Source organism: Anser anser (genome assembly GCF_964211835.1).
Source record: "Anser anser genome assembly, chromosome: 1".
Lineage (NCBI taxonomy): Eukaryota > Metazoa > Chordata > Aves > Anseriformes > Anatidae > Anser > Anser anser.
This window is the reverse complement of record NC_139720.1, coordinates 64,879,842-64,905,846: the sequence shown is the minus strand read 5'-3', so window position 1 is coordinate 64,905,846 and position 26,005 is coordinate 64,879,842. Positions and strand designations below refer to the sequence as shown.

Genomic DNA, 26,005 nt, shown 5'->3' with positions numbered 1-26,005 from the left:
ATGTGGTCTTACAGCTGAACCAAGAGTGGTCTCCCGTTCCCCCATACAAGTACAACCAGGGAAGAAGGGCTCAGAGTGGGGCAGAGCAGAGCTGCTGGGAGTAGTGAGGCGGCAGGAAGCTGTAGGCAGTATTTGAAGTGGCACATTTGGTCATCGTCTGGTGACAGAAGCAAACCACAAGAGTGGGGCCAAATATTTAATCTGACAGACTGTCCTGGTTAGCTTTCTGGTGTCTTCTCGTCTGCAGCTCTAGCAGCTCAGATCTGTGAGGCTGCTGCTTGTCCTAGTTTGACTGTGAAGAAAGAAGGGGAATTGTGAAGGGGCTGAGGACAGGTGTGGGGAGGGGACTGGGATGAAGGTTTGTTGTTTCAGAGGCTTTCTGTGGGTTCAGGGACTCAATGCTTTCCTCCCTCTGGTGCAGTGCGTGCAGCAAAGCGTGTTCTGGGCGCCGAACATCATCCCCCAGAGTACCTGGCAGTGGGTGCTGTCATGCTGGCTGAAATACTGGTCTGATCTGGGATGGCAATTCCTGTGCTCTATAAAAGTCAAGCAGTTCAGATGTAATAAGTCCTTTTCTAAAGGGAGTTCTATATATTATGCATGAAGTTTTAGAACCAAGAGAGAGGATATTTCAGTTCATTAGAGTTGAAAACTCCTGCAAATCCCCCAGGCTTTGCAAAACCATCTGGCACGTTCCACCCTGCACACTCCCTTCTGCCTGATCTGCCTAGCGAAGGCACGCGTTTTTTTTCCTAACCTCTTTTTCCTTTGTCTCCCCTGTGTACCCCCGCAGTGGGATCACATCTCCTAAAACATCAGCTGAAGACAGCAGAGGGGAGGTAACAGACATGTTTGGGAGGCTTTGCCTGCATAAAAAATGTCTGGTATACCCCAGATGGAGACACTATAGCAAATACCTTTTGGATGGAGGTGCTCAATCCCTGCCTCTGGCTGTAGTGCCCAAATGGTGGTTTTATTGTGGTGGATTCTTGCCACAGAAACACCAGTTCGTATGACCCATCTGTGGCACCAAAAGTAATTTCTGTGAGCCTGAACTGCTGAGATTTGTCATGAGTGTGGGGTTCCGATGTTGTCCGTGTGCTTCCTCTCTCAAAGGGAGGAGGAGAGGAAGCAGGAGGGTTCCCAGACCCCGCCGTGGATCCAGCAGCGTGGGTTGTGGTGGCTGGGCAGAGCTGTCGCAGTGGTTGTGCTTTTAGTGTCTTGCCAACCGTTGTCCGTCTTCTTGCAGGAGAAGCTCAAGTACTTCCCTCTGTGCGTGAGCACCAAAATTCACCAGGAGGACGATGCAGAAGAAGGTCTTGGCAGCCTCCCCAGGAACATCAGCTCCCTCAGCTCCCTGCTGCTCTTCAACACCACAGAGAACCTGTGAGCTGGCTTGCTTTCCTGGGGAGCTTGCATACCGGGCTCCGGATGGGACAGGGTTTGGTGCCTCCCAGCTAGCTCCTAGCTAGCAACCCTTTCTTCCCCACCCTCCCCCTTGGGAGGAATCCTCCACTCACCTGCTTTCAACCCAACTTTACGCTTCCCTTCCCTAACGCAGTTATTTCTGTCATCCTGCTGTAAGTTCTTGCTGGCCTTGAGAGCTGCTGTCACTCCTGCCCTTCTCTGCCCCACGTGCCTGCCTAGGTACTCCTCCTCCTGATGGCTTCTCACAGCAACATTTGACCACTGTCACTGCCCTGATGTCTCTACTGCCTCACACACTGCAGTTCTCTTTCCCATTGGGCTTTGCTTCATGGTTCCTCCACATTGGAGAGCTTCTTTAAGCCCTTCTTGAGCTTTCCACTGCTGGACCTCCTCATTTTTTATTTTTTTTTCCCAAGCCTCTGATTACTTTCCTTCTTTGCCTTTCCTTCCTGCCCCTCGAGTGACAAGCCACCAGGAGAGACTGGTGTCCTGCTGCACCCTGTAGGGCGTTCTCAGGCCAGGAGGTGTGAGGGGGAGAGTTTGGGAGTGGCGGCAGCATGGTGGGGCTGTGCTGCAGGGTGAATGTGAGGCTGTGCTGGAAGGATGGGGAGCTGATCAGCTCCTGGCTGTGGAGGAGCGAGGCAGGAAAAAGGGGCTGGAAGGAAACTGAGGGGGAGTCCCACGTGTTCCACCTGCTTGAGTGAGTTGGGAGCTCGAAGGCTGCTGGGAACTTTCCCAAGGCTACAGCTGGGAGTGCTCCACCTCTTGGCTATGCTGCTTGTTCTGGCTTCGACTCTTGAGGTGGCCTCACTGAAATATTCATCCTCTGCCCACAGGTACAAGAAGTACGTTTTCCTGGATCCTCTGGCTGGAGCAGTGACCAAGACCCATGTGGCTCTGGAAACAGAGACGGAGGAGAAGCTGTTTGATGCTCCTCTCTCCATCACCGAAAGGGGACAGCTGGACCGGCAGGTGAGATGTAGCTGTGGGGCTGCAGCTGCTTCCCCTTCAAGGGATTGTGCTCAGTTCTCTGAGAGGAAAGGGCTTCTGTAGGGTGGAGAGCAGGTAGGGGAATGCCCCCCACATAGGGCTGCAGGATGTCCTGCTTGTCAGAAGGACCTTGCCTGGTTTTGTGCCTGAAGTCCTGGTGTAGGCTTGATGGGTGACACAAAACCCTCAAACTTGGTAGGTCGTTCCTCTGCTCAAGCATTTGCTGGATGGTGTGACAAGTGTCATCTGATACCGACTGGCCTTGTTGCTAGACCTCAGAGCTCTAGAGGAGTTTGGAGGCTCCACCACTTGATCATCCCCCTTGTGCTAACTCCTTCTAGAACAGAAGGGACTGGCCTATGTAGGCTGCAAAGGTTGATGCATAAAACTTGTTTGTGGGAGGAGAGAGTACACTGGCAAGAAACTAGGAAGAGTCCTGCACCTCTTTGTCCATGGGCAGCCTGCCTTGCCCTTCCTGTTCTGCAGGGAGTAGCCTCAGGGCACGGGCAGCTGCCATGGGACAAGAGCAGAGGGTAGCAGGGCCAGCTGCGGGGCAGCTCTGACTGCTGCCCGGGCTGTTCCCTGCAGTGCCCCTGCTTGCTGCAAGGGAAAACGAGTGCCTGCTCGCTGCCTTACCTTTCTATTTTGGGTTTCTTTTAGGTAGCTGAAAACTATTTCTACGTGCCAGACCTGGGCCAGGTCCCTGAGATCGACGTGCCGTCCTACCTGCCGGACCTGCCTGGCATTGCTGCGGACCTCATGTACAGCGCGGACCTGGGCCCTGGCATCGCACCCTCTGCGCCCAGCAGCGCCATTCCAGAGCTGCCCACTTTCAACACCGAGTCGGTGGAGCCTTTGCAACCAGGTATTTCCAGTCCCTGTTCCCAGGCCGGTGAAGGATGAAGCAGAGTGGGGTTCACTAGGAGAAAGTGGAGACGAGGAGAAAGTCCCTTGGTGGGGATGTCAGGGTGGCCTCAGTGACCGCGGGGAGGAAGGAGCGTGGTACGCAGGGAGGGGCCCGCCTCGCGGCAGCCTGGTAGGATGCCCTTGGGCAAGCGGGGCAGGCTCAGGGGCTTGGAGATGGGCGAGGCCGAGCAGCGGAATCTCAGCCCTCGCCTCGCCCCGTGTGCTGTATGAGATGCTGCACGGGCTGCCAGCTCTCTGCTGCATGCTGCATGCGGCAGGACTTGAATCTGTTGCCACTGAGACATGCAAAGCTCTCAGCTGGAGCTCTGAGCGTGGCTCCTCTGGGACTCTTCAGACACAGCTTCTTTCATCTTTCAGACCTTCAAGATCCTGGGCTGCTGCCGCCTCCCCCGCCGCCGCCTCCCCCCCCACCTCCTGTTACGCCAACAACCGTGCCTCCCCCACCGCCCCTGCCCCAGCCCGCAGCGCCCCCTGAACCGGCCGGGACAGCGAGCGAGGAGAGCAGCAAGGCCGTGCCGGCAGGTAAGGCTGGGCGTCACCGGCAGAACCTGACCCGACTCCTTGGCTCCAGCCTGTGCCCGCAGTTCCCTCCCGCCTGGCTTCTCAGCCTCCCAGCTGAGGGATGAGGGACGCTGCGCTGGACGGGGGAGCTGCTCCCGCCCGCAGGGGGGCTGCAGGCCTTCAGTCCCCCGTGGCTGGGCTGTGAGAGCCTGTGCCCGGCTTGCAGCCCCGGGCAGCAGACAGCAGGGTGCGGGAGCAGGGCCTGCAGCTGGGGCACTGACGCTGCGTCCTTCCGTCCCTGCAGCTGCAGTCCAGGGAGCCCCGAAGGAGGTGGTGAACCCCTCTACTGGGCGCGCCAGTCTCCTGGAGTCCATCCGCCAGGCTGGTGGCATCGGGAAGGCCAACCTCCGCAGCGTCAAGGAGAGGAAGCTGGAGAAGAAGAAGCAGAAGGAACAAGAACAAGGTGCTGGGCTCTTCTGCAGAACTGACCTTTCTCACTCCTGCGCGGGGCCGGGGAGGTGTAGGTCCGGGGGGAGACTGGCAGGCCAAGAGCACAAGGAATGCACAGGGGCTGGCAGAAGGTCCCGGGTGCTTCCCATTCAAAGCTCTTTGGACTCGCTGCACCCCATCGGCCAGGAGGGCATTCATCTTCCTGGTGGACACCCTGCCTGTCTTAAGGCACGCTTGAAGTTCACGTGCTGCGTGGGAGGCAGTTACAGGAAACCCCAGGGCCAAGAAAGGGACCAGGCTGAGAGAGTTTGAGTGCGTTGGTTTGGGTAGTGGTGAGGATATCGACACGGCTGGTTTGGCAGAGTGAAACTGCAGAGGCTGAGCCCCTCTTGCTCCTGAATCTCCCCAGAGGATGCTGTTACCCTGCGGTGCCTGGTGTTTTCCTGACCTGAAACTGGGCTGTAGTGGGAGAGGAGATAGGGGCATGACACAAGACTGCAGGGTGTACTTTTTTCCCCTTACTCTGAAGACGGTATTGCAGAACGCTTCACCCCTGTGCTAGGTTCACACTGACGACTCTCATCTGACTCACGGGGTTTTGCTGTTTCAGTGAGAGCTACAGGACAAGGTGGAGATCTGATGTCAGACCTCTTCAACAAACTGGTGCTGAGGCGCAAAGGTATGTCTTGCAGGGTGGGCTGCTCCTTCCCTCTAGGGAAGAGGTCGAGCCGTTTCTGGCTCCTCAGTTGTGCCACAGCCCCAGGAACAGGCCGGTGTGCTGCGGCATGGCTGGGGGCGCGTTTAGAGGGCTGCCAGGGGCTACCCTCGCGTCCAGCTGGAGCAGTGAGCTGCAGGTTGTGTGTGACGGGCTGATGATGGGCCCTGAAAGCTGCCGGGAGGGAGCACTGCAGGGTGAGGGAGGCACAGAGGTACCCTTTTGGACTCATCAGTGCCGGGGTAGCTGGTCCCCTCGCCCATTGGGGCACCGGAGCTGTCCTCACAGGGCAGAGGAGGGCATGGACTTGCTCAGGTGGAGCTTCAGGTAAATGAGCCCTTGCGGGAGCTCTCGTGGCACTTAAAGGTTCACAGTTCTGCTTGCCTGTGGCACCTGGGTGCTGAGGCCGCAGTGCTACGAGGCACGTTTTTCCCCTCACCGTTGCTAAGCCTGCGTGTTCTCCTGCCCCCGTGTGCACCCCGCTCACCGGTGCTTCTGCTTCCCTCCCAGGTATTTCAGGGAAAGGCCCAGGAGCCGCAGGAAATCCCGACGCTCCTGGAAGTCCCGCTGGTGCCTTTGCTCGGATGTCAGACTCCATACCGCCCCTCCCACCCCCACAGCAGCCCCCAGGCGAGGAGGATGAGGATGACTGGGAGTCCTAGATGGCAGCTGTGCTTCAGTGTGAATCCCAGGACTCTAGAGCTAAGCACCTTTGAGAGACACCAGTCTGTGGAAGTATCTCCAGAGGGTGGGCTCTGGCGTGGCGGGGGGACCCTGCCGTTCCTTCTTGAAGAGGAGCAGGAGCAGCAGGAGCTAAGGCTGCTGAATAGTTACCAGTGAGGGTTTTCTTCTGTTGTCTGCCCTTCTCCACCCCCAATACTACATTCCATCTCAACCGCCGCTGCTTGCAGCAGCTCAATAAATCCTGCCGTAGCCGGAGGGCAGTAGGGCAGCTTGTGCTCAGAGGATCAGGACAAGCATTGCTCCTGATTTAAAGGGCCCCTGGTCTTGCCTAATGTGACTGGTGATGACTGCGAGAGCCGCTCTGGCAGGCAAACAGCCCTTCTTCCCGCATTTGTCTCCGTGCTGCTTGCTTGCTGAAGCTCCTGTTTGTTTGGGTGTTGCTAGTTCTGAGTTCCTGAAGCTGGGTGGCGAAGAGTGGATGAGAGTCTGTCAGTCCCTGCCTGCTGTGGGGGGCTCTAATTACTGGTGCCTCTGTACTTGATGGGTTCTTTCTCTACCTGGCCTATGGCAATTGTTTGGCTGTTGCTTTCTGAAAAATGGCAATAAAGTTCAAGAAAGCAGGTCTTTGCAGCCTTTGCTCTGGCAAAAAGATTAGGAGTAGCTTAAAGGCAAGCCCCCCCAGCCCTCTCAGCTCCGGCCGGGGCTGGCCTTACAGCCCGGCGCCCCCTGCTCCAGCTGCTGCCTGCGCTGGGGTCGCGGCTGAGCTCAGCCAGGCCGGGAGCTCTGTGCCCACACATGGGGCAGAAGCCTCAGAGCAGGAGTTTCTCAGAAGCAGCTGTGTTGTGCGCTGTGGGGCCAATTACCATAGAGGGAGCAGGTACCAGCTCTATGTCTAATTTTTAAGTGCTTTCTTCCCTGTGAAGAGCCTTGAGAGGCAGCATCCAATTGCTGAAACTGGCAAGGAGGCAAAACAGCTCCTTTGAACAGAGCTGATGACAGAAAGAGCTGAGAGTGGCTGTGGGATTACATAGCCGCAGGATTACACAGCCATCCTTATTTTATCGGTGCCCTCCAGCACAGACCCATGACATATAAAAGAGCCCCGGGCAAGTTGCACCAAAAAGAAAGTTCACCATTTTCCACAGAAAGTTATTTTGAGTTTAAAAAAAAAAAAAAAAGCAGTAAAAAGAGCAGAGTAATCCTATGACCAAGCATGATGAGAGAAGTGCTGCGCTGCATTATGGCCATACCTTTATTCCACTCGAATGAATCAGTCCTTGAATCTATTGCCAACTTGAAGCAAGGTAGAAAGGATTTAAAAAAATAACTGGCACCCTTACCCACCCTGTGTCTTACCTGCCTCTCTGTGTAGTTCCAACATGACACAAACTAATGGCCTGTTAGCATAGAGCTAACAGCTACAAAATGCCACAAGAATTGTAAACTTTCTTTGGTCTTTAGGTCTCCTAAGCTTGGTGGTTGATGTGACAAGGCCCATGTGTTCGATCAAAATAACTATAAGTGGGTTAAAAATATTTAATCAATTTAAATAAATCCTTAACATCTGTAAACAACCTGGAGCCTCCTGCTACCTTCACCAGCCTCAGTCCTACAACCAGTTTCCCTCCTGGTTGTGGCGGTGAAGACCAAGCGCTCATACAGAAGAACGAACATCCACAAAGGAGACTCACAAACTACTTAAAACAGAAAAGCAGGAACCTGCGTTGCTTCAGGTCTTCTTCAGAAGGAAGGCGCGCACATCGCAGAGTTGACCTGCAGCCCGTTCGCTGTCTGCATCACAAAGCATCTGATTTCCCTCGATGGAACTAGGAACACATGAAGCCAGACAGTTTATCCCTGACCTTCGCTCTAAACGGCCGAAGTGAGGGTTTGCAAAAGGTACAAATGAATACAGTGGGGCAGTTTCCACAACCATGCGTAAGATACATGTGCTGACCTTTCTTAACTCTGCAAAAGCTGATCCAAAGGCAGGTTTGACCTGGGTTCTCTCCCTGATCCACTGTGGCAGCTTGTTAAAGATGGCAGGGCGGGCGTACCTGTGGTCCAGGAGCAGGATGCTCGCGAAGTCCTGCTGATGGCGAATAGCTCTTCCTGCACGGAACGTGCAGCGGCATTAAACTGGTGCGCTTAGCTCTGTGTTCTCAGGCAAGTAAGCTCCTGTTTGCATCAGCTGTAATCAGCGTGATTGGTACTGCTCCCCTTTCCCTACCCTGCTATTTCAGTGCAGTCACAGTTTGTATCCCCCAGCCTGTCCGAGGCAGAACAAATTACCTATTGACTGGTTTACTGCCTTCATGCACAGGTTTTCAATCAGCACTCTGCTAGGTGCGGGGCCAGCAGCTCTTGGCTGGAAAGGAGAAATAGGTTAACGCAAGGCAGGTGTTAATCAAACTAGCAAGTCTTCATGAAAAAGCAAGGTAAGTAAATACTTTTATCCCTGCAGAGTGAGTGGGTATCCACGCAGACCCCAAGCTGAGAGTAAGGAGGGACAGAAGAAGGGCTGCAGTTAGAAAAGTATTCTGAGCAGTCTCTGAGAGCCGGCCTAAGGCTGCCTTGAAAGCAGAACACTTGTCCCCAGCTGCCCAGGAACAGCATCTCCAGTGGGCAGCAAGTACAATAAGAACAAGTAAGCCAAGAGGAGAAGTGATCCTGCCATGCACCCTCTGCTACCTCCTCTGCGGTGAAGGAACCTCACTCCCCTTGGAACTCACTTCCCAGGGAGCCCCTATGGTGCTTCCCACCACTGACCTGTTCACCCGTGCTCAAGGCTTTCTGTACATGAGCAGCACGGAGAAGGCTGTGCTCTCAGTGACATGGTCTGGGCAATGAGGGCAAGCTCAAAGAAAAGCAAAAGTCTTTGAAGGCAGCCCTGGGACTCACGTGCCAGGAGGGAAGTTAGTACAAAAAATCAGAAGTGAAAGAAGCAGAGGCTAAGTGTCTCTGTTACCATTGTTTTGTCAAGCCAAGTCATTTTTTCTTGAAGCTCTGGAGATTTAATGTTGGGGTAAGGCATTCCCACCATAATCACACACCTGCAAGGGGCAAGGGAGGACTGCATTACTCTTAGCGTCTCATCCTGGAGCACTTTGCCAATAGACTGATAAATTAGAGGTCACTGCACCCCTGAAAGACAGCCAGCCCTGGAAACCGAGGGCGGCAATAAAGCACAGCAGCCCGACAAGCACATTCTAAACCGAAAGCTGCAGAGGGAGTCAGGGTGCCAGAACAAGGAATTACCTAGCACGGCAAGCCTCGCTGCATTACTCGCCTGAGAAGCGTGCCCGATAGGCGAGTTTTATACCACCCAGCAGACTTCCCCTCTCATTGGCTTAAGCATCAGCCCAAGCCATGTGATCGCCCAGATTTTCTATCTACACGAGTACCGATGTGTCCGTGCTGCTTGGAGTCACCGCGCTACAAACCAGGCGCTCACCTTCAAAGCAGCAGCCACCTTACCTTCCCAGGTCGTCAGAGAAGTTGATCCCTTCGCTCATTTTGCCTCCAACTACAGAAAGCAGCAGGGCCCCCGTCATCTGGCCTGCGGACTGGCTGCAGCGCTGCAGGAGAGCGACCGGCAACTCAGACCAGGAGGTTTCTGCGCTTCAGAAACACACCTGGGCTGGAGTCCTCTGGCCTTGTTAGAAGCTGCGGTTGTCCCCTTTAGCAACACTCCCATACGCAGATGGGATGTCTCACTCCCAACACCGTCAGCTCTGCTCACCTTTATGCACTTGGCGTATTCCGCCAGCACCTGCTCCACCTGGTTGGCCTTCTTGGGCTCCTGGAAGATCTGTCACAGGCACAGTGCATCAGTTGCAGCAGCAGGAAGCAGACAGTTTAAATAAAACAAATCATTTTATTCTCATGCTATTAAAGAGCACATGGAACTAAGATCGAGGAAGGGCAAATTTCCTAGGAGGAGAAAAACCACACCGGCACCTTTCCCCTCCACCCTGGAAAAGCACTGCGTGCTTACTACAGCGCTTTTCAGCTGGGTGCTGAAGGGAGCAGCAGCTGCTCCTTTCCAACATTCCCCTCCAGCTTAGGCAGATTTGTCTAATGCTGCAGGAAGCTGGAAGTCATCTGCGAGCTGTAAGGCAGGAAAATGTGTGCCCCTCTCCCACCTGCACATAAAGGCACAGCAGGATGAGCAGACCCTCCAGATGCAAAATCTTGGAGGACAGCGATTGGACCGATCAATTTGAATCGTCAATTAATTCCAAGTAATTGTTCCCTTGCCCAGTGAATAAATTAGTTTTCTATGCACAGCATACAGAGTCGTATTTATGTTATTCCAGCATGCCTAGTGGAGTTCTAAAGTACCCGGTTACTGAAAGCCCCTGCAGTGAATTGAGCTGTATCTTGATAGGTGCTGCACCTTGGCCTAAATCATAAGTTGTTTTTGTAGTAAACCAGAAGTGCAACGTCTGTCTTTTCTGTGACAGTAAAAGAACTTAAAGGACGTGTTTCCTCTTGGTTAGCAAGAGCTACTATCAGATTTTACCAGCCAGAATCAGTCTTTCAGTGGAAAAGTAACTGGCAATTGCAAATATATTCCAGAACTATTTAATTTATTGAACAGTACCTAGTTAATCCTCTGATATAAACTAATTTTCCTGTGTAATTTGTATATAATCTCAGTGTGATCTCACCACAGCCACCTCTGGAAAGACTTTAACCTTCCTCTTCTATGATATGATCTCATGTGTAGGCAGCTGAAAGTCACACTCGGTGCACTGCTACCAAATTGCTTTGCTAACGCATATCCAATTTGCTGGAAACTGCAAAGGCCAAACAAGAACAAATCAGAGCTGAAAGGCAGAGCAGGCTGCGTGGTTGTGGCAGAAGCCTTGGAGGTGCCGGGCAGACCGCGAGGGCCCTGACGGAGCACCCCTGAAGGGCACGCTGAACGACAGCTCCACAAACACGGGGACGCTGAAGCACGGGGTTTCCGCCCCAAAAACCTCCAGGCAGAGAGCCACATGCCAGAGCGCACCACGGCTGTGAAGTATCTGGGACGGCGCTCTGCTAGTCCGTGCCGCAAGTTATTTAGCTTTGGCTTCCGATAATAGAGAAATCACAGCCGAGATATCTGTGGTTCTCTTTTTTCCCCTTGGTACATAATCCAAGACACACACCTCACTCCCCAAGAGGGTCAGACTGCCTGAACTTCACTACCCAGCCGTCAAATACCTGTGACAGTCACAGTTTTTGCTGTGACAGCAAAAAATTCCTATTTGCAGTGATCTCCCCATTTAATGCTCTTGTTCCCTATTTAATGTTCCATTGCTCTTTCAGCAGGAGTCACCATGGCTAGCCTTTCAATTTCCAACTCTGCACTTCTACCAGAAAAATACTGACATTTGTCTTACAAATTTCAGGCTAGGACAATGCTGTCTACCCCTCAGCAGTGCTGGTCCGCGTTCAAGGGACACTCAGCTCAGCCTGGGAAAGGCAAATTCCCCAGAAGAGCTCAACCTGAACAGCCCCTCGGCTACAAGGGGACTGGCTTGCTGGCTACAGACGGCGAGGACTGTCTCCCTCCATGGCCACCGCACAGACTGTGCACTTAAAGAATCTATAGCTGCATTTAATCTAATTTAGATCCCAGCTCAGCGATCAGCCGCCCAGGAAGTATCATTTATTCATTACTAGAGGGATTGGCTAGATAAACATCCGCTCTGCTCCGCTGTGCAGAGTATGAGAACAACTCAGCGAGAGAGGCCTGTAATGCATAGATAATTGTTTGACTTTTGAAGGTACCATTTAGAGTGCCGAGTGCCCCTGGCTGCACAATTACCTTCTTCTTCGCTGCCAGGCGGTTGAGCAGCCCCGTCTTCTCCCAGTGCGCGTGCACCTGCTTCTCGTAGTCGTAGGAGGGGAAGAAGCACACCACGCCCCCCGGCACCACGTTGCACAGGTTGCACAGGATTCGGCCCGTCTCATCCATCTGCGAGAGAGACGAGAGCAGACTGCAGCCGACAGGAGCTTGGCGAATGCTGCTCCAGCTCTGTGCGCGACCCCAGGATCACACCTCTCCTGCGACGTACCCCGGGGGAGGAAAAACGGGGGAAATACGTGAGGTCTAAGCTGTCGGGGGAGTGGGGAGTCACCAAAAAGCTGTTCACTAACCCAGAGCTTCCATTACCACTGTGGAGCAGGGTAAGGGAAGGGAGAGCCTCTGTCTGCTGTCCCAGGGGGTGGAAACTGCCACACGAGAACAGACGAGGGGGATTCGGCAGGGGCTGAGCAGCGCTGCTACCTGGTGCTGGGTGCAGGCTGGCTGACCAGAGGAAGGGAAGAGCACAGAACCAGCTGCTGCCAGGGCTGGACTGCACTGTTCCCCTGCCACACAGGCCATCGAACTGTGAGGCACAGTCTCATCTCTTCGTGGTGTCCAGCACACACACACACATCTGAGCACAGCCGGAGCTGCAGGTCTTCCTGGTCTCCAACAGATTCCCCTGAGCAGGCAGCTCAAACCATGCTCCTCTCTCCCAACTGCTTCTCAACAGACCTGCCCAAAACCCCATGCATTTCCCCTCCCACCTGTCAGAGAGCACAGTGTCCCCTGAAACACAGGCAAGCGAAGCAACAGATGCCAGGGAAGGGAAGAAAGGCAGGACTGACCATCTGGGGCAGGTCTCTGGTCTGGAAGGTGAACTCCAGCTGCTGGTTGGAAGGCCCGCTGCAGAGGATTATAGGTAAGATGTTTTCGGGAGGGATCACGTGTCCTGGAGACCAGACCAAGCAGTGAGTCAACGCGTCGGCTGTGCACAGACACTGCTGGCTGAACAGCAGCACCTGCGTGCACTGATGCAGGCACGTTTGCCTCGTCAAGCCGAAGTGTACAAGTCCCCCGGCTGCTCTGGCCTCCGCTCCCTGACCCCTGGGAAGATGGCGAGGCACGCGGCCTGCTGCCGAGGGCGCCCCGCGTGGGAAGGGCCGAGCACCCCGTTGCGGCCGCGACTTCCTAGAAGGACGCCGTGTTGCTTAGAGCGCTGGCACAACAGCCCCAAAGGCAACCAGCAGCGCTCGGGTCCCACGCGGACGGATTGCCACCCCGCCCTGCTCCCCCAGCACGCTCACCGCAGGAGAACTCCACGACTCGCGCAGGGTCCACGCCGGCGCAGGACAGCAGCTGCTCTCGGAAATCAGCCACCTGCGGACGGCAAGCCAGAGAGAGGTCAGGTCCCAGGGGGCGCCGCACCAGCTGCAGCAGCGCTGCTCCTTGAGCGCCGGTGCGGGGGGAGAGCGGACGAGCTCGGTGCGGAGACAAGCAGAGGAGGCGGGCTTCCTCCACCATCAGGAAATCAGGCCATGGGAGTGCTGAGCACACAAGGGGTGTGAGGTGTGCAGAGCTCCAACTTCCGACTTCCCCAGGTGCAAAAAAAATATTACCAGAACTCCCAAGCACCGCACAGACCACACCTTGGACTGCAGCGACATCCTCTCTCCGAGTTGCAGTCTGAAGGGTTCAAAGTTGGAATGGGGCCTTCTGAAAAAGGAGGCCACTGCTTCACTAAGGTCCTGCGCTTTGCACCCTTCTTCCCTCCCTTTGTGAGAAAAATCTCAATAATTTTCTCAGACGGGGCCTCCTCAAGAGCGAAGAGGAGATGTCAGGACATTCCTGCCCAGAAACAGGAACAGAGGAACTGCGTAGGTGTAACTGAGATGTCTGACACACCCCTGTACCTGTGCAATACAAGCACAGTCTCTCTGGAACTGCATTCAAAAGCAACAGAATAAGGATGTTAGGCTGAAGAGATGGATCCTGCCACCATAACAATACTTAGGTCTTGATTTTTCTGAAAAATCCCCTATGTTTTTGTTTTTTGTTTTTTTTTCAGGGATCCCCATGTGAGGAATCCCTATCCCTTTAGGAGGTCAGCTGGCTTTACAGGGTCCTCTGACCGCTACCCATGCTAGTTCCAGCCTACCGTGAGCTCAGCCTATTGATGTCCTGAGGACACGGAAGGTTAACAAGGGCAATCCTGCCCCTGCACCTACAGCACTGTGCACAACCAAAGTGTGACACCTCGTACAGGGAGACTGCGTCAAGGAGATGAGAGTGTAGGTAGGAGAGGCCTTTCCCACACACACCACAGGAGGTGAGAAGAGCATGTCCCAGTGGAGCCAAGCTCTTATTTTTCCATGCCTGCTTGTAGATAGCGCCAGAGATGTCCCGAGAGCCCAGCACGGCATCCCAATCCCCTCACCGGCTGCATGGTGCCCCCAGCAATGATTACAGCTCGGCATTCTTTCACCACCTTGGCAAAGTGGACAGCTGGATTCAGCAAGAGGAATTTGAGGCTGCTCTGACCAACAGTGCCTGGGGAAAAGAAAAACGAAAAAAAGAGAGAAAAAGAGATGGCATTGGGAATTATCTGTGACAAACATGGATATGAGAGATTCTCCCTCCTCCTGCCCCAGGCGCTCTGGCAGATCCCCACCTCTCCAAGCAAGGTTCTGCTATTCAGTGCTGTCATGGCAGCAACAGGTAATGACAACCCCGAAGTTACCTTCCGCTTATCTTCCTGGTGCTGTAGAGGAGGCACAGTAAATCGCAAGACAAAAATCAATATCCAAAGTGGGAGCAGAGCTCTGCAAACCCTAGCCCCAGTGCCCTTGCTGGGAATTCTGTTGGGTTCACGGGAGTCCTCACGCAGACTGAGCCTGCCAGCCTGAATCGTGGACTGCACAGATACATTCTGGTAGGGCTACGCCCCCCCCAGCCTCCCTCACTGCCAGTGAAGCGTCCTGCTCGCGAGTCATGTCACCGCTCCCGTGCCGTACCTTGCCTGTTGAGAATGACTCGGCCATCTTCGTTTGCGTTCGTGAGGGCTGAGAGAAATCCCTCGATCTGCATCAGCGGGGAGGCAGTTCGGAGCTGGTCGTTCTCCGGCTCCACAGGAGGGCTCTGGAGAGTACGGGCTGGCCAGGAGGTAGAAGGAGAGGCAGGCAGCTTAGGCTACGTTTCTGAAGACAGGGCCTGAGCACTACATACAGATGGGTTCTTTCTCCAGGAACACGATACCCATGTTCCATCTCATTGCTAAGGAAAAAACTTGCAACAAACACCTGGCTTTTGTAGCTGGCACCACTAAAGAGAGGTACGCGTGGTAGCTCAGGTCCCAGAGCCAGCAGGTCACAGCAGTGCAAAGCTTGAGTGCACGCAGTGCAAACAGTGAATCGCATCGTCACTCAGCTTGGAAGGGACCTCAGGAGATCTTGTAATCAAATGTATAATTGCCTAAGCCATCTACTCAGATACATTAAAAAACACCTGTGCAGTACAGCTTCGGCAGCATCTCACTCTTCAGCTCTGCCTTTCCCCTTCCCTGACGCAGATGCAGGTCCCACATCCTCACTTTGTCCACAAATGCACAAGCGGAGGATGTCTGAACTCACCCTCTTTATCGGATCCCTGCTGGAGGCTCAGAAGGAAGCTCTGCAAGCCAGCCACCCTCTGGTTCTCCTTATTTGTCTTCACAGCTGTGGCAGGATTGCCATACCGCTCCACAAACCCGAAAAGCTGCAAAGCAAAAGCCAGAAAGACTAAGACCACCAACAGCAGGAATCAGACAAAATAAAACCAGGTTTGCTGGCCTGGTGCAGATGAAGTTCCTCAGTAGGTGTTGGCAAACCAGCCCAATCCGAATCTAACAGCGCAGCCCAGGGCTCCCATTACTTTTCCCACCCACCGAACCAAAACCAAACAAGCCTCTGATGCTTGTTTCCCCAGCGCAGCGCAGCCAGGCAGCCCAGAATCAGCAGCTGGAACACTGCGCTACAACATGCTGTGCGCTTCTCCGCCGTGCAAGAAGGGGTAACCAGCCCCCACGGTGCTTTTTGCAGGAACCATTTTGTTTGCAAGGCTGGGCGGAGAAGACAGACCCACCACCCCGGCTGCTGCGTCTTCTACTTCAAACACAGCGTGTGGAACAGCACCTGAGGGCTGCGGGCCATAAAGCCAGAGGGGCAGTACCTTCCTGCTGATGAGGCTCTTCTCACAGTAACGCTGAACCTGTTGGAGGAAGACAGAAAAATGAGCTGGCATTCAGCATCCCCTCTCCCATCCCGCTGTCCTCGTCCTTGTCCAGCAGGGACATCACCTGCTGTGCTCCTGGGGAGGGGCACACATTTCTTTGTCAGAGCTACCCCCCTAGACACCATTTTAGTACAAAGGCACCACTTTCTGAGTGGAAACTCCGTGTTAAGGTTCCGTGTTCAGAGGTTTGAGGGATGGGTTAGGTTATTGGAGTAGGAGTTTCTTCACCCTCAGCCCTTACAGTTTTGCTCTGCCTACAGACAGCCTCTGCACATGCACATGTTTAATTGCTTGCTTCCCTCTACCCCTAGACCACCCATCCGGCTTTAATGCGCTGTTATTCAGACAGCAGCAGAGATCTGCACATTGGGGAACTGCAGAGAAGCTGCTAGAAAGCAGATTCTGCCATGTGGCACTTGACTCTACTTCCACTTCTCACACAGGCTTCCCGATAACCTTGAACAAGTCACCAGCTATGCCCTACAGGAAACAACACTTACACTACCTTGAAGAGGTTGATATTATCAATCTGGCTCTGAAACAGGAAGTCATTGATGGATTTTAGCACTGTCCCTAAAAGAAAAGGGTGAAAGGGAATATATATATATATATTAGCTGCTGGGCCTGCAGCCCCTTACTGCCCAAATCCAAGTCCCCGACTTACGGCGTTCGCTCCAGTCTTACCTGTTTGGGAAACTGCCTGGCAGCTAGGATTTTGGTTCACATTTCCTGTAAAACATGAAACCATTTCAAGGAAGGCTTACAATGGGTCTGTCTTAAAATTAAGCAAGAGACTAACAACTAAGCCGAAAGGGGCACAGCACTAGGAAAAAAAAAAAAAAAAAAAACAAGAATCAACTTGACATCTGGAAAAGGTATACAGAGAAAACAGCAGCTCTCGCTCGGTTTGTCTTTCCCCTGTAGGATAACCCTACAGAGTAGGACAAGTGTGCTGCTGCATCCTAAGAAACACCACCTACGTTCCTTCTGTAGCAAGAGGCAGCAGGTAGGGTGGGTGCATACAAATGCTCGCACACCACACAGCCATCGTGCCGCAACGATGAGGGGACAGGGACTGCAGTGCATCCCTCAGCCCTCCTCACTGCAGCGCTGGGAAGCGGGGCAGCTGACAGGTGACTGGGAAGAGGGGAAAGCCCGAGGAGAGATCCACATCCAGACCCTGACACGCAGAGCCGTATTAATTACTGCTGTTCGCTGCGCTGTCTGTCCTAGCGTTTAACACCCACCTCACATCTCACTTTGCAGCCTCAGTCATGAAGCTGTGCACAGGCTGCAGTCTCTAATGAAAGCGCTTGGCCACACGTGGGGAAAAGGAGACCCGTAGGAACAGGGGGGAAGAGAGGTGCACAGCTGAGAGAAGGGCAGGGAGCACCAACAGGGCCCCGCACCACAGACCTGCTTTTTCCCTGGGCAAGGAGGAAGTTCTTTGTGAACTTAACGACAGGTTCTCCTCAAGGCACACCGATATCTAGCAAAAAAGGCATTGCAGGAAAGGAGCCCCGTGAACACCAGTGGATTTAAAATCACGGCAAATTAGTATTTTTTTCCACAGAGGAAAGGTACCACTCAAGAAAAAAAAAAAGAACTCATTCTGCAGAGGTATGCCTGCCACAGAGAGAGGTCTTGCCACCAGATGACACAGAATTATTCTGAGCCGTGTTTGTGCTGTGCTGATCACTGTCACACATCTGCCATACTCCTCACTTTGGACCCTACCACCTGCCCACTCAAATCAGATCTGAAAATCACACAGAAAGAGAGGGGAACTGCCGCTACCAACTTCTGGCATCACCGGCTGCTCCTCAGCTGACCAAAAAGGAGAGGGGTTCGGGCAGACACCAGTCCCCATCCCCATCTTACAAAACAGACAGAAATGACATAACTGGTACCCGAACCTAACCTGAGCAACCCTCCCCGCAGCCTGTGAGGAGGGCGAAGGGGGGCGGCGCTCTCAGTCTATGAGCATCCACAGAGGGAGGAACGGCTTGCTTACCTCCCAGCATGGCTACAAACCGCTCCAGCAAATACAGGATCTGCTTAATGTACATCAAGTTCTTTGCCTTCAAACGTTTCCTATGAAAAAAAAACAGGCAGGTATTAGGCCCCAAAACTCCTTCAGGGACTAACTCACATAGCTTCCTAAGCTGCAGAGACAAGCAACTGAACTCCCCTTAATTCGGGGGAGACAAAAACCAGATAGCAGCAGAGATCTATACGTTGGGGAAGTGCGGAGAAGCTGCTGGAAAGCAGAGTTGGCTGTGAGGTGCTTTAATCTACTTCCAGCTCTCACGCAGGCTTCCTGATAACCTTGAACAAGTCACCAGCTATACCCTAGCAGAAGACAACATTTTGCTCACGTTCCCTGTTTGTAACAGGGCATACACCCCTGAATAACCTACCCCAAATCACCTCAGAGCACTCACCCATGCAGCCCAGGCACTTCACTGCTCCTCACACACTAATTACAGCTTGTTTATTACGATGGCAGTGATGCCCCAAGTCCCTGTTGCGATAATGCTGCGCAAATTCAGTTGTTAGCACTGAGCACAATGATCAAGCACTGCAGGGATGACAAGATGCAAGATCTGGCTGGAGCCAAAAACCACATCCAGCTTCCTCCTCCTCAGAGCTCACTGCCTTGGCCGTGATGCCAGTCAGCACATGAGAGGTTAAGGTCCAGGAGAGAGATAAAAGACTGGAGCTTTTGAAACTCTGCATCACAAAGCAGGAACGATTAGAGAGAGAGATTGGGAAAGAAACTGAGAGTATAAGGAAAAGCCAGAATCCTCAGGGTACCCCCTTCTCACTGCTTAATACCAGCCCCAGGAGTCTGACTGAGGCCGGTTCCAGACAGAGATAATGAAGCAAGTGGCTTTTCATCTGCAGAAGGATTAATGCAAATAACCTTCCGCTGGGAAAAAAGCAAGAAAGGCCCTGCAGACACGAGACAAGCCACGGCATCCACGCTGCCTGCCACCGCTAGGCTGTTCTCCTCCGAGATCCTCACCTGTATCGCTCCGTGTACTGCAGCAGCTGGGAGTGGGCACAGCACAGCTACAAGAACAAGACGTGGAGCTGGTGTCAGAGGAGTGGAGAAAGGGCGCTCTGCTGCACGGAGAGCTCACGCGCAGCTAAAGGACCAGCCGTGACTCACCTGAGAGCCGCTGACCTCCGCGCTATGGATACAGGTGATGGTGTCTATGAGGTTGTGGGCCTCGTCAATGATCACAACCTGGTCCTTCAGATTGATCCCCGCAGCGCTCCTGGTAGCCTCGTGCAAGAGCATCTGGTAGGGCAGCACCACCAGCTACGGGAGAAGCACACACTGCCCTGGTTCCAGCTCTCACCCGTACAGACGCAGAGCACTCACCAACTGCTCAGCAAAGGCCTACATCAGACGGCCTTGCAAAGTCAGCCAAGTGTCTTACTCTTATTATGGAAGAAGTAGCACAAGAGACAGGAGCACATGCTCGAGACGGGCAATGGGAGGTAAGCTGAGATGATTGTGCACACTGATTCTTCATCTTGCTCAACCCTCAAATAATTACAGTGAGAACAGCCCAGCAGTGCAACAGCAGGTTACCTTCCTAACCTCCTTCAAAGGACTGAGAGCTTGTCTTCTGCTAGAGAACCAAGCAAGGAAGAAGAGCAGCGGCAAGTGCTAAGACTTTATCCATGTGCCAGTATCACCTCACAGTTATTGAGCCTTTCTAGTATTTCAGACTGCTTGACCCGAAACCCAAACACACAGCCTCCCTAATAACTTGAAACGAGTATTCTCTTTTTCCTTTTCTTTCTCAGCAAAACCACACCTGACAGAAACACAGCCTGTTTACAAACTGCCGAAACATTGTGCAGCATGGTACCGGCAGGAGCAAGTAATGGGTTTATTGTTAGAGGCCCCTAAGCAGCACGCAGACCTTACCTGAGCAGCAGGAACGGCGTATCGACTCCCATAGTATGGACAGGCTTTGGTCTCCCTTCCCAAAGCCACCAGCTGCTCGATATCCTTCACTTCCGCTAGAACTTCATCGCGGAGAAACTGCATTTGTTCATAGGAATAAAAAGGGCACGTAGCGCGACTCACACGTCTCTTCTTCCCTTCCGTCTCTTCACCAGACTTCTTTTCTGACAGCAAAAATCAAAAGAAAGACATGAGCAACACACTCACATAGTCTTAAACCACTCCTTTGCACCCTTATAGCACTTCCTCCTGGACTTTAAAGCAGGCTTTGTCCTGAGTATTTTTGACCCTTCGTCTATTTAAAAAGTATTCAGCAGAGACATTTCCATCCCCTAGGGATGCTGCTCTTGCTGGTTAGACTTAGTCACGTGCCATTTCCCCACATCACCAGCAGTAAGTTAGAACGACAAGCGTGCTTCCACGCACGAGTCCTGGCCGATGTAAGACACTCAGAAAATACAGACCTCAGCATCCTACCCCGGAGGACAAGAGACGTAAAATCAGTAAGGAGGGAAACTCTTTCACTAGAACAGAATGGCAGAGAGCACTGTCTGCAGACTCTCACAGCAGCTCTATCAGCCGTTGCCTCCCCAGGCTGGAAGTGTCCATACCATGTTTGTTCTTTTGCATCTCCATGCAGTGGTCATTGATGAGCTGGAGAGCCCCCAAGCGGCGCACCTCCTCGTTCACACACAGGTTCTTAGACATGCAAAGAGAAGAAGCGGGAGATGGTCATTAAGAACAGTGCGCACTCTTCGCTGTAAAACAGCTGTAAAAGAAGCTTCTGTAAAAGCTTCTTCAAAGCAATCATAGGCCAGATTCCAAAACAGAAAAGTCTGTCAGTCAGATATCATGTGTACTAGCTGCTACAAAGATGCTCAAAACCCCTAAGAACTTGGGAGAAAAAACGAGAAAAGGTGCCCCCAGGTGGCTCGCTGCCACACAACAGCTTCTAAAAAGATGCTAGCAGAATTAATACCAAGAAGAGTGCCTTCTCAGTGACTCAGGCATCTGCAATCTTCCACATCGGAAGAGGGAAAACAGACTTTTGCATTTACATCAAAGGATAAATGGCCAAACAGCTCACAAAAAACTTACACCATGCAGATCTGACCCATAACTACTTTAGTTTTTCCAGTGGAAGATCCTGTCAGTCCCCGAGGTGCCTTCGGAGGTGTCACATCCACACAACTCTTAGGAAAGCCCTTTATACTTAAATTAACACACACCCAGATCCTTTTGTGAACATACCACATACCTGCCTGGATCCCAAAGAGACCAGACGCGTGTCTTTGCCAAAAGGACTTTTTTGCACTTCATGCACAAACTGCGACAGCTGGGAGTGCGTGCGGCTGCAGTAGTAAATCTACAGTGAGGAAGAACAAAGTGAGGATGAAACATGGAAACCAACCTCCTATCTACAACTAGTCCTGAAAGGAAGCAGCCAAGCACGTCAATGATGTTAATCTTGCTCAAGGCTTCCAAAACACAAGGGAAGGCACATGCTTGAGCGTCCGTCACTTTACAACTGTCAAGGCCAAAGCCCTGCCTTTGTGCATTTGTCCTTTGTTTCCGCTGAATTTTCCAAGGCCATTATAATAACAGGGACTCACCATTGAAGAGTAATGAAAAAACGTTTCTTGCAGCGTGCCTTTATAGCAAGCCACAACAAAATTTCAGCAACGTTAGCAGAGCAAACTGCTTAGGCAGCTGGCATAGTCCAGAAGGAGATGAGAGCAGCAGAACTGGTTGCCATTACCAACAAACTCGGCAGTTACTGGATGCCACTTCCCAAATCCCTCTGTGCTGCATTGCTGGGTGCAAGGAAGCCGTAACTCTGCTACACTGTTCTGTGAGGTGTCCTCATCTCACCTTTGTCACATGCTCTTCTTCCAAATCATCATCATCATCTTCCTCCAGCCTAAGGAAAGAAAAAGTTATAATCAATGATGCTCTACCACAAGACAGCAGTCTCAAGAGAGGTACTTGTATCATCAGGAAGTAAAAGAAAAATTGACTTAGTTTTTCTTAGTAAAAGAAAAATTGACTTCGACACATTGAATAGTTTAAGTGTGAGTGTGCACAATCGAGTCAAGCCTTGCTCTTTAAAAGAAATATGTCTGTAGGGCTGTGACTTTAGCAACTTCAAGAAGCTTTTTTTTTTCTTTTAAATCTGGTGCTTCTAAGCCCCAGGCATAAGCTAATCAGTGCTATACTATTCTTTGGTGTGCTTATTTATTTATTTTTGTAAATCATTCCCCTTAGAGACAATTTACCACCCTCAAGCTGTTGCATAAAGAAAAGTTTCAGGAAGAAACTGCCATACAATTCCTCAAAGGCAATAGCAGTTTAATGCTTAATAACTACTACATTTATGTGTAGCTTAAATGCTTTGCAATTTTAAGGCAGGAGGATCTGTCTACATACTAATTAGTAAATTTGTATTTTAGATGTATTTGACTTTTATTACCAAAGTATGGCTTCTGGCTTTCTGCATAAAGCAAAAGGAACAAATGTATGATAGAGAAAAGTGTGCCCCTGGTTTTCTTTCATGCTGTAGCTCCAACCTTTAGGAATGTGACCATCTCTTCCTGTAGGGGATCAAAAGATGCTGCTGCTGACCAGCAGGACTGGTAGCTTTCTCTGCTGCCCGAGGGGCATTTTGCTTTTCTAATGCAAGGAACTTGATCTCAAGTCATTTACCCAGCATCCAGAGGCATTCTCTGGGAACCAGGCACGGATAAAGACAGGAAATTGCCATGCATTTTGAGAAAGATGCACTTTCTCAGAAGACACTCTAAGTTACTGATCATCCTCAAACAAACACACAAAAAATTTCCAACAACCTACCAACCAACCCCACCAGAGCAAGTGCTACCCCAGCTTGAATGGGAGAGAAACGCCGGATCTTCACAACAGAGAGCCACCTTTATACCAAGCATGACAAACACTCAAAGAACCCCAGAGAAATCCCAAGAAAGCAATCACAGCCAAAATCCCTTTAATTAAGGCAATCCAAAAATGATAAAGAAGACATTTCCTTGACATAAAATCACAGAATATCCCGAGTTGGAAGGGACCCACAAGGATCAAGTCCAACTCCTGGCTCTGCACAGGTCTACCAAAAAATCAGAATTCAGACCACATGACTGAGAGCACGACTGGAACCCCCTCAGTCCTTGCCCTTACCCAGATGCCGCTTTCTTTTCCTCGTCACTCTCATATTCAGCAAGGATCAGCTCTTCCTCATTGTGATCCAGCTGCTCCAGAACATCTGCTCCAGCTCCCTCCGACAGAGCCTCCTTGCTGAGCTGAAGAAGGCGCTTTGTCTCATCCTCCTCAGATCTCTGGAGCGAGCACATGAGCACATTATTTCTCACACAGAGAAGTGGCACTCGCACCACTTTATGCCATGTAGCGCAGGGAATGGCTTGCTGGGTACACCCTCAGCAGGACAAGCAAATGCACCACTGGTGTCTAAAATGATTCAGCTCTGCGCAATGCAGATGACAGCAACAGCCAAAGATTTGACCACACAGACGTACGTGAAGGGGAAACATAAAAACCTTCTGGGCAAAAGGCCCTCTAAACACCCAGAAGTTCAAGTGACAACATCCATGTAATACCACATCAGTCACTTAAATTGGCCCATAAAAATGACTGCCTCAGAAAAAATAATGTGTAAAACAACAGTGACCCATCAAACATATAAGGGTATAATCAAATAATACATCCACAGTTAACTCAAGACTAAGATGAACTCAGTAACTGTTTTGAATAAAGAGCACAAGGTTTTTCTCTGCTTTTTTTTCTTCCCCTGTTATGTGGTTCTTATTCTAAAACAGGTCTGTCCCTCCATAGAAATTCTATTAAAATGTTAAAGAACAGTTTTCTTATTGGTTTTCTGTTCTGATAATGAAAAGTTCCTTCCAACTTCCAACAGCACCTTCCAACTTTAATGAGCATTATTTTACTCTGGCATTATGAATAAAGGCAGATTACAAGTACTATAGAGTAGATGAATCAGTTGCTCTTCCAAATCTCTGTAACTTTGCTCCAATTTGCTTTCTTCCTTTTATTATGCTTCTTATTTCCCATGCTTTACATTCTCTTTTAAGAAACAAGCTTTTTGTTCCACTTGTTTTTGATTTGCTGTTCACCTCGGAACCTTTGCTATTTCTGCTGTATCCTTTTGACAGGAGTTGAATAAAACATAACACAGCACTTGAGATGGAGCATGCTAAAAACTAATAGCCTGGCTGCCTTATAAGTCTGTCTCTTTGGGGACCCGAAGTGGGGATTTCCAGGAAGTTTAACTCACACCATCAAAAAGCTTAGGGTCAAGGGTTCTGGGGCCAGTTCACCCATCTAAACGGCAGGAAAATAGACCTATCAACTTCCTACATGTAGAAAAGGGACACTTTGTAGAAGATATGACTGTATTGTCCAGAAGGTAAACAAGTACAATTGTTCCCTAGTGGTGAGCAAAGTACAACCAAAGTCTGATCTGGCTTTTTTCTTGGTCTTCTGTTCCCATGCTCTTAAACTGGATTCAAGATCTTCGGGTTTTATTCCAGAAGTACAGTGCTTACAGATGCTCATAAAACAAAGAGCTTCCAAAAAAAAAAAAAACTTTTCAAAAAAAAACCACCCTTTTTACCTACACACAAATGCTGTCAGGAAATTCTCTACACACAAAGTGTTATTCACATCTACACTTTAAAAAACTAATCTAACCAAAAATTTCAGAGGGCCAATTCATCCAAGAGCTCCCAAAACAGATGGGTCAGAAAATTCAGAGTCAAATGACAGGCATAAGCAAGTACGAACAATACTTGAGGTTATGCAGAAACTTCTAATCTCTGCAGGACAACTCACCTTCCTCTTTGCTGCGTATTTTAACTGCACATTATGGCGAATTTTCTCAAGACGTTCTTCTCGCTTTTTCCTCCTGATCTGCTCTTCCTAAAATAAAGTGAGAGTGAGGGAAGAATGAATTGTATTTAGTCCTAAAAGCCAGGTATAATTACTTTCCTATTCCCTGGGAGTAGTCAAAAAAAAAAAAAGAAACTGAATTGTCAGAATTGTCAGTAGGTCCCTGCCTCCTTGCATGCCTATTAAATGTTACTGTGTTGACAGCAACATAGTTTCCTATCCTATGCAACCTGTATAGGAATGCCTCATCCCTCTTAACTGAAAAAGTTATGAAGTGCTGTGAACGACAAAGACCACCAGGTTTGCATCATCTGCTTTTCCACCCATCACCCATGATATCTCCTATTCTGATCCTCACACCTTGCTGTTTTCCCCTTCCTCCACACATGAACATTTCTTAACCTTTAGCCTGTTCACCATATCCTGTTCTTCCTTCTTCTGCACAAACGCCGTAATCCAGTCTGGTTCCCCGGATGAGTCTTTGCTAGTCGAACGTCCTGGCTCATCAGAAGTCAGCGGCTGCTTCTCCTCCCGTCCCTTGTCCTCAAGTGCCAGGAGCCGTGCCTCCTCCTGCTTCTTCTTCTCCTCAAAGTCTCTGAGCCAGGAGAGGGCCCCGCAGATGAGACTCAGTGATTTTCCCTGGCGAAAACAAACAGGACAGGCCACACACCTGATACATCGCTGTCCGTGACAGACCGCAGAGAAGACCCACTTCAGAGTGGGATCGGGCCAAGACCACGTGCGCAGACACAGAGGTGGCACTCCTCTATTATCCTGCACTGCCATTTCATGTGGCGCCTGTTTCTCCCCTGCACCTGTGCCGAGTGCGCTGTACATAGTCCCCACACCAGCACCACAGACGTGGCTGGCGCCTCTCTGAAACGGGACACCAGGCTTTGAAGTTGTGTGGGGATGGAGTCCGGCCTGCCCCAGCCCCTCTCCCCAAGCACCACCCGTCCAGGAGCGGCTCCCGACACCGCCCCCCTGCCGGTCCCCGTCCCGTCCCCGTCCCCGTCCCCACGCCGCGTCTCACCGTGCCCGTGGGGCTCTCGAAGATGCCGACCTGCCCGGCCTGCAGCGCGCCGTACAGCGCTGCCATGAACCGCTCCTGGATGGGGTACGGCCTGTAGGGGAACGGGAACCGGGGCGGCACGCTGCCCAGCGCCCCGCCGGGCTCCGGGCACCGCCCGCCCCCCTCAGCGCCAGCGGCCGCCCGCCCGCCCTCCATGCCGCGCGCCGCTCCCGCCGCCGCCTTCCCGCCTCGCAGCTCCCGCCGCCGCAGCGCCGCCCCCCGCCCGTGGCCGCGGCCGGGCGGGGC

General features: G+C 51.7%; 2 protein-coding genes across 10 annotated transcripts in view; one reads left to right on the top strand and one right to left on the bottom strand.

Moving 5' to 3' along the window:
• Positions 1 to 6,315, top strand: part of WASHC1 (WASH complex subunit 1) — a 42,853-nt gene extending 36,538 nt beyond the window's left edge. For all 6 annotated transcript variants that reach the window (XM_083820173.1, XM_083820174.1, XM_083820170.1 and 3 more), the window contains 7 exons: positions 1,250 to 1,386; positions 2,265 to 2,400; positions 3,079 to 3,283; positions 3,703 to 3,867; positions 4,151 to 4,309; positions 4,907 to 4,975; positions 5,522 to 6,315. In XM_083820173.1, the coding sequence (XP_083676299.1) occupies positions 1,250 to 1,386; positions 2,265 to 2,400; positions 3,079 to 3,283; positions 3,703 to 3,867; positions 4,151 to 4,309; positions 4,907 to 4,975; positions 5,522 to 5,673 (1,023 nt within the window). In that variant the 3' untranslated portion in view covers positions 5,674 to 6,315. The remainder of the gene's footprint in view (positions 1 to 1,249; positions 1,387 to 2,264; positions 2,401 to 3,078; positions 3,284 to 3,702; positions 3,868 to 4,150; positions 4,310 to 4,906; positions 4,976 to 5,521) is intronic.
• Positions 6,316 to 6,861: 546 nt separating this feature from the next.
• Positions 6,862 to 25,951, bottom strand: DDX11 (DEAD/H-box helicase 11). Of its 4 annotated transcripts, XM_083820166.1 has the most exons (26): positions 25,721 to 25,949; positions 25,090 to 25,326; positions 24,631 to 24,717; positions 22,942 to 23,099; positions 21,625 to 21,673; positions 21,011 to 21,118; positions 20,364 to 20,451; positions 19,714 to 19,916; positions 18,943 to 19,095; positions 18,796 to 18,842; positions 17,782 to 17,861; positions 16,452 to 16,496; positions 16,273 to 16,340; positions 15,705 to 15,743; positions 15,128 to 15,251; positions 14,513 to 14,650; positions 13,936 to 14,048; positions 12,806 to 12,878; positions 12,347 to 12,450; positions 11,517 to 11,666; positions 9,438 to 9,506; positions 9,173 to 9,273; positions 8,664 to 8,748; positions 7,988 to 8,063; positions 7,653 to 7,807; positions 6,862 to 7,521 (listed from the first exon to the last, which is right to left on the bottom strand). In XM_083820166.1, exons 1-26 carry the CDS (start codon positions 25,913 to 25,915, stop codon positions 7,492 to 7,494), a joined length of 2,775 nt encoding a protein of 924 aa, XP_083676292.1. In that variant the 5' UTR covers positions 25,916 to 25,949; the 3' UTR covers positions 6,862 to 7,491. The 4 variants fall into 4 exon arrangements, 3 of the variants coding, with proteins under 3 accessions (XP_083676292.1, XP_083676293.1, XP_083676294.1); XM_083820167.1 differs by lacking the exon at positions 6,862 to 7,521 and having other exon boundaries at positions 7,670 to 7,873; positions 25,721 to 25,951; XR_014578106.1 differs by lacking the exons at positions 6,862 to 7,521; positions 7,653 to 7,807; positions 7,988 to 8,063 and having other exon boundaries at positions 9,173 to 9,311; positions 25,721 to 25,951.
• Between the last annotated feature and the right edge of the window lie 54 nt (positions 25,952 to 26,005).